The 6,000-nt window shown below is 43.6% G+C and overlaps 1 protein-coding gene across 2 annotated transcripts in view; it reads left to right on the top strand.

The window, feature by feature from the left end:
* The first annotated feature begins 448 nt into the window (after window positions 1-448).
* BEGAIN (brain enriched guanylate kinase associated) overlaps window positions 449-6,000 on the top strand; it is a 255,067-nt gene continuing 249,515 nt past the window's right edge. For both annotated transcript variants that reach the window (XM_068254703.1, XM_068254702.1), the window contains exon 1: window positions 449-706. In XM_068254703.1, coding sequence (XP_068110804.1) covers window positions 693-706 — 14 coding nt within the window. In that variant the 5' untranslated portion in view covers window positions 449-692. The remainder of the gene's footprint in view (window positions 707-6,000) is intronic.

Here is a 6,000-nt window from a genome sequence, read left to right as displayed (position 1 = left end):
AAAAAAAAAAAAATTCTTGCTGGATCGCATGTGGTACTCCCACTGGGTATCCTCAGCGATCCCCGGGGATGCTTCGGTAAGCCAGGCCCGACGTCTCGCTACACGCTGACCAATCAGATGACAGCCGTCAGGTCGGTAAAAGATAAATTCAAACCATTTGCTTCACACGGCTTGTATCGTCCTCTCCGACTCGATCAAACAGCCTTCTAAAAATTTTTTTTAAAAAAAATCTATAAGGAAACACCTGAAGTTCTGGCAGAGAAATGTAGCAAGCACAAAAAACCTGTTACTTTTTCCCCTTGCCCTCCTCTCCCCCTGCCTCTTCCCTCCTCTCTCCTTATCTTCCTCTCTTTTCTCTCTCTCTCTCCCTCCTTTTCTTTTTTTTATATTCCGTCTTTGCTCTACAACTGAGTCATTCGACTGCTTTTGGCTCTTGGGTATAGATGCGTTCTGCAGTGTGGCAGTTGCTGCTCCTGAGTTAAACGACCACAGCGTTCGCCTCTCTTGCTAATGCAGATGTGATTCCTCTCGTCGCTCTACAGACTGGCTTAACAAAAAAAAAAAAAGAGATAGAAAGAGAGAGAGAGATGCATCAATACAGGCAGAGCCATGCATAAATCGTACGCCTGACGCCTCTCAGCACTATTCATATGAACCTCCTGTTTCATTTCTTGTAGGCCTCCCCTGCAGACATGGAAAAAATAAGGTAAGTGAGATTTTTTTTCATTCTCACTTTTTTCCCCGGAAGCTCCGTCTTGCTTTGCCTGTGTTTCTCTGTAGCACTTGTTAATCCCCAGCAAAAAAAAAAATCTAATTTACAAAAACAAAAAAGGAAAAAGAGTGGGAAGGTATTGCACAAGCTGCTGATGCAAAAGATCTGGACCTAAGAGATGCTGCATTGTGTTGCATTTGAATTTTAATTCCCAACACAGGCAGGGGGGTTTGGCGTTCCCTACGGTGTCTCTGCTCTCTCCTTGGCGTTGAAAATGCATTCATTATTTTAATCTGCTGCTTAGATCGCCTACAACACACCGCTGTGGACATTTTTCTATTAAGAGCAACAACAACAGCAGCAGCCTTGGAGCTTAATGTCTGGAAGGGAACACAAAGTCCAGAGGCACCAGGAGAACCAATCAAATGTTTTACTTTAGTAGCTCCAGATCAGTGAGAGCACAATTCTGATTGGCTGTTGTGGGGCTGCTGCACTTTGTGTGGAATAAGCCCTGGACCTGTTCACCATGAAATCTATCTTTGCAGCTGAATTGTTTTGCTTCTGTCTAAAGCTGTGCTTGCTTGCCTTCTGTACTTTATGTGTGCTTTTATTATTATTGCTATTATATTTGTTGTCCTCTTGACGTGTCTACCTGTGCAGCGGTATCGTATTGTGGCAGTTTTGAATGATGAAGTGATGGTTTTCAGGGGTTGTCATGGCAGTGGCGGTGTGTGCGACTCTAGGAAGGCTGTAGCTATCGCCCCAGACCTCTCATTATCTCCTCTGCAGTTGTTCGCCTTTGTCTACGGCAAATAAGCTGATGAAAATTGCCTAGCTGGGTTCCCCGTTGACGGACATTTGTCTTGGCAGCGCCCGAGGGGTCGGTGACCTGCCAGCCTTGGGATTTATTCCCTGCAAAGCAGGTTCGCTGTCAGTGTGTAGCGTGCAGGAGACCCTAGCAACCAATCAGGTGTGAGGTTTCGGTGAACTACTGTACTCTCACAAAGCGTGTACAGCTGGCTGGGGGCATCACTGAAGCCAATCTGTTTTATGTCAGAAAAAGTAGGGTGAAATAGGGCACAAATTGCTGTTGCTTTCCAAAAACTTTCACTGTTGCTGAGTAACCAGCAGTGAAAATGAAAAAAATGTGTTGTGTTTTTTTATATTATTTATTCCTTTATTATGCATTTTGCTGACTCCATGCCAGTTTCCAGCTGTCCCTCTTGTAGATCCATCCAAGACCTACAGTCCCTCTTTCTGTCTCTGTTTTGGGTCATTTTCTCAGATTTGGAAAAATATAGGCATTGATCCACTAAAAAAGTGCCCCCTGTTGTAGTAAATTTTGTCCAGTCTTAAAGGAAGGAACGGGGGAGCAGAGTCGTTTTGAAAAATAAAAAATATGTAACGCCTATGTATATTGTATTGTATGCATGACAGTGGTTGTTGTGTATCCGGAGGTGTGTGTGTGGCAGGGGTGGGGGTGGGTGGTAATGGGCGTGGCCCAAGATAAGGCGGGAGTGTGATTGGAGGTGTGATGGGGGCATGACTGGCTGTGAGGTGGGAAGGTAACTGGAGGTGTGGTGAGATATCACTATAGATGGGATGGGGTATGATTGAAATTGTGATGAATGATAGGGGTGGAGGCTGGGCTGGGCTGGAACAAAAGGCACTGTAGGCAGGTGCCTACAGGCGCCTGATCATGGAAAGGTGGCTCACTCCCCTCCCCGTGCTCCTCCCTCCGTCCCTATGCAGACTCCTGATGAGAGTGTAAATGAAAGGTTACACACCCGGGTCTTAGCATTCCACTGACAAGATCTCCCTTCAATCAGGGGCACCAGTAGCTACTCAATACTGAGGATAGCACTGGATACCTAATACTAAGGAACATCTGTAACTACCTATGCTGGGCAAGGGACAGCCAGAACACAGTTTGGGGATTTGTAGGTTCATGGAGGGTGCCGGGACATCTGTGCCTATTGGCTCCTGTGATGTAAATCCGGTCCTGGGCGGAGGAGTATGTTTAGTAGAGGTGCTGGGAGCTGCCTATAGTCAGAATATTGGTAAAACTGTGTTACCAATATTTTACTATCCCTTTGCCTAAAGCCTAACGCTAAACCCTTTCCCAAAGAATACTCCTTTCTAAACTATCCTCTCCCTAGCCTATCCCCTAACACTAACCCACCTAACTCTACCTATTGCTTTATCCGGCTATATTATAGACAAGTCCTGGGGCCAAGATCCAGAGCTTTTATCCAAATAACCCAGTCCCAGTGCAGATGTCCAGAGCTTGGTTGTATAGTAGTTGAACTTCCGAAGGTCGGCTAAATTGTAACCAAACCCTGGTGCCACATAAGCCACATATCAGCTTTATAGCCAACGCCCAAACAGGAGAACAGTTACCAAAAGTGTGACCAGAAATGTTGGCTATGTAGCTACCATGGCTACATCTATCTGTCATCTGGCCTTTTTTTGGTAAGGAGCGATGAGGGCCTGGGCTCACAGATAGGCATTTGGACACCCATCATGTCCTACACACCTGTCTAGGTTGCTTTGTGGGAGATCCTGTTGGTAATTTGATTAGTAGTGCTATCGGGCCTGCCGCCTGACTGAAGGTGTGATGGGGGAAGACTGGCAGTGTGGTTACGATGTGCCAAGAGACCTTATGCGGCAGTGGTCATGACTGGTTGTGTTGGTGACCAAAGCTTTGATAAGAGCATGTCTGTAGGTATGTGTTTTTTAGCCTAAATATTTTCCATTTTAAGACCCTGAAAAAGTTGGCAGACCTGATAGAGACAGAAGTCTGGACCCTACCTGGATTTTGTATCTTGAAAACTTGAAGCGAGACAAATTTTTAAAACATTTTATTTGCCTGGATGTCCTGCTGATCTCTTGGCCTCACTGACATACCTCTGTAAAATACATGCAGATATATTTTATTGTTGTGATTATTATCGTTAAATGATTGTTTAATTAAAAAAAACAGATCTTCTTCAGTGTTAACCAGCCACATGAAAAGAAATCCTACAGCTCGCTCAGCACTGCTTGTTCGGACTTCCACGTGATCACCCCTCATTCGCTTTCTTCTGATGCTGTCTTTTCTCCAGAGTTCAGAGACCTGACAGCATGAGTCATCAGAAGGGAGGGGCCTAGGAGTGATCACATGAGAGTCAGCCAGTTAAGGTGCAGATTTGTGTACTCGGTAGGTAATTAGATCTGCAATGTTTTCTTATGAGTGGATAGGAGAAGGAAGGCTTCTATGAAATATCACCTGTACATTTATTGGGCACTTCTGTTTTGGGATACAACAATGGATTGTTATGCATGGATACAATATAAGGTAATGCTTACAGAAGTTTGGTATCAGGGGAAGGGTAATGCACAAGGTTTGGGTTAGGTAAGGCAATGGTTGTTTTATTAGTGTTGGACAGCAGTGTGGGGGAAGGTTTAAGTGTCTCTCCGTTCAGAGAAATAGGCCATTATTGCTTTCCAAGTTGCCATGTGGCTGGGCTGAAATTTTAAAAGCCTACTATTTTGGGAATTTTTTTTTTATCATCATATCTGGAATTTTTGATACACAAAGTGATGTGTGAGGGGTCCTCTCCTCTTACCTTACCAACAGTCTTTTTTTTTAAAGTAGGTTGAGACTACATACTAACTGGAAAAAATATAATCCCAAAAAATTACGTATTTATTCAGCTTACCAGAGAAATGTGATATGCAAAAAAGAATATTGCGGCCGGATTCCATCTTTACTGTTTCTCAGTGATGCCAAAAGTGACATCACTTCTGCCCTTTTTTTTTTTTTTTTTTTTTCAACACAGCTCAGTGTTAATTTTCTTTCCCTACTGCCATAGCTTACTGTCCCTCCCACAGCAAACATCACCTAGACAACAGGCTTACATCACTATGTAAACTCTTTAAAGGGAGGGGGGATTCCATTACCTTCTAGTCAGTGTCCTTATCTTATCTGACATAGGATGCATTTTGTTATTTGCATACTGCGTTAAGCTTTTTACTGTAGTTTAAAAAGAAAAATCTGACAATCCTGCTGTCATAGCACAGTTCCTGTAGTAAGGCAAATGCACCTAGACTAGGTTGAAAGTAAAGAAAAGGGGGTGGGGGCGCATAAAGATAAAAAAATGGGGTTTACAATATATTTTAGGGACAATTTTCTACCATTTTTTTGGGGATGTTACAACTCCCTTTGTAGCCTGTTTTTTTTAGCGGGAACTTAAAGCCAATGGGTACTAGTTTAAAAATAAAAAAGTCAGATACTCACCTAAGGAGAGGGAAGGCTCGGTCCTAATGAGCCTTCCCTCTCCTCTCCCGGTGCCCTTGGTGCTGCGCTGGCTCCTCCGTTCGCGTCCGCCGCCGCAGGGACTTCGGAGGTCTTCGGGAGCACTCGGGCTCCCGAAGACGGGCCGCTCCATACTACGTACGCGCGAGTGCGTCATAGAGGGCGCTCGCGCATGCGTAGTATGGAGCGGCCGCGTCATCGGGAGCCCGAGTGCTCCCGAAGGCTTCCGAAAGCTCCCTTCGGAAGTGGCAGTATTTGACCGAACTGGTCGAATACTGCCACGGGGTAGCCAGCGCGGGACCGGGCACCGGGAGAGGAGAGGGAAGGCTCATTAGGACCGAGCCTTCCCTCTCCTTAGGTGAGTATCTGACTTTTTTATTTTTAAATGGGTAAACATTCACTTTAATACATAGACTGATCTATAGCATCCTTCCATGTTTTTTGTTTTACTCCTCATCACCTGGGTCCTATAAATCCTTCAATATCTTTGAACCGATTTATGATGAACATCGATGAAGGGGAGGAGAACTGGGGACAGCTGAGAAAACTCCCGATTTTAGCTTAGGTGAGTTGGAATTTTTAGTGAGAGAAAAGAAAACAAACAGAGAACCATTTGCAAGTCATTTTTTCTCCTGAGTTTTCTCCTGGGTGTAAATGTGTCAATAAAATGCATTTTAAGCCATCAGAAAGCAAGAAAATGCTCAAAATAATTGTGATAGTACTTTTTCATTTACTTTTTGATACTTTTTTTAGTTGAAAAGTGCTGATAAGTTATTTTAATTTGAAGATGAAAAATTATCTCCTAGGAGAAAACTGTGAAAAAGTGAGTTGCAATTAGTTTTTTCCCATGAGTTTTCTCCAAGGTGATAATTTTTCATCTTCTATTTAGAATAACTTTCCAATACTTTGCTATTGAAAAAGTACCAAAAAGTATGGGGAAAAGTACTTTCAATACTATTTATTTTATTTTAATTATTTTTGCTTGGCGGTG

This window comes from Hyperolius riggenbachi, chromosome 9, assembly GCF_040937935.1.
Source record: "Hyperolius riggenbachi isolate aHypRig1 chromosome 9, aHypRig1.pri, whole genome shotgun sequence".
Lineage (NCBI taxonomy): Eukaryota > Metazoa > Chordata > Amphibia > Anura > Hyperoliidae > Hyperolius > Hyperolius riggenbachi.
Note: the sequence above shows the minus strand (reverse complement) of the source record. Positions and strands in the feature narration are given on the sequence as shown.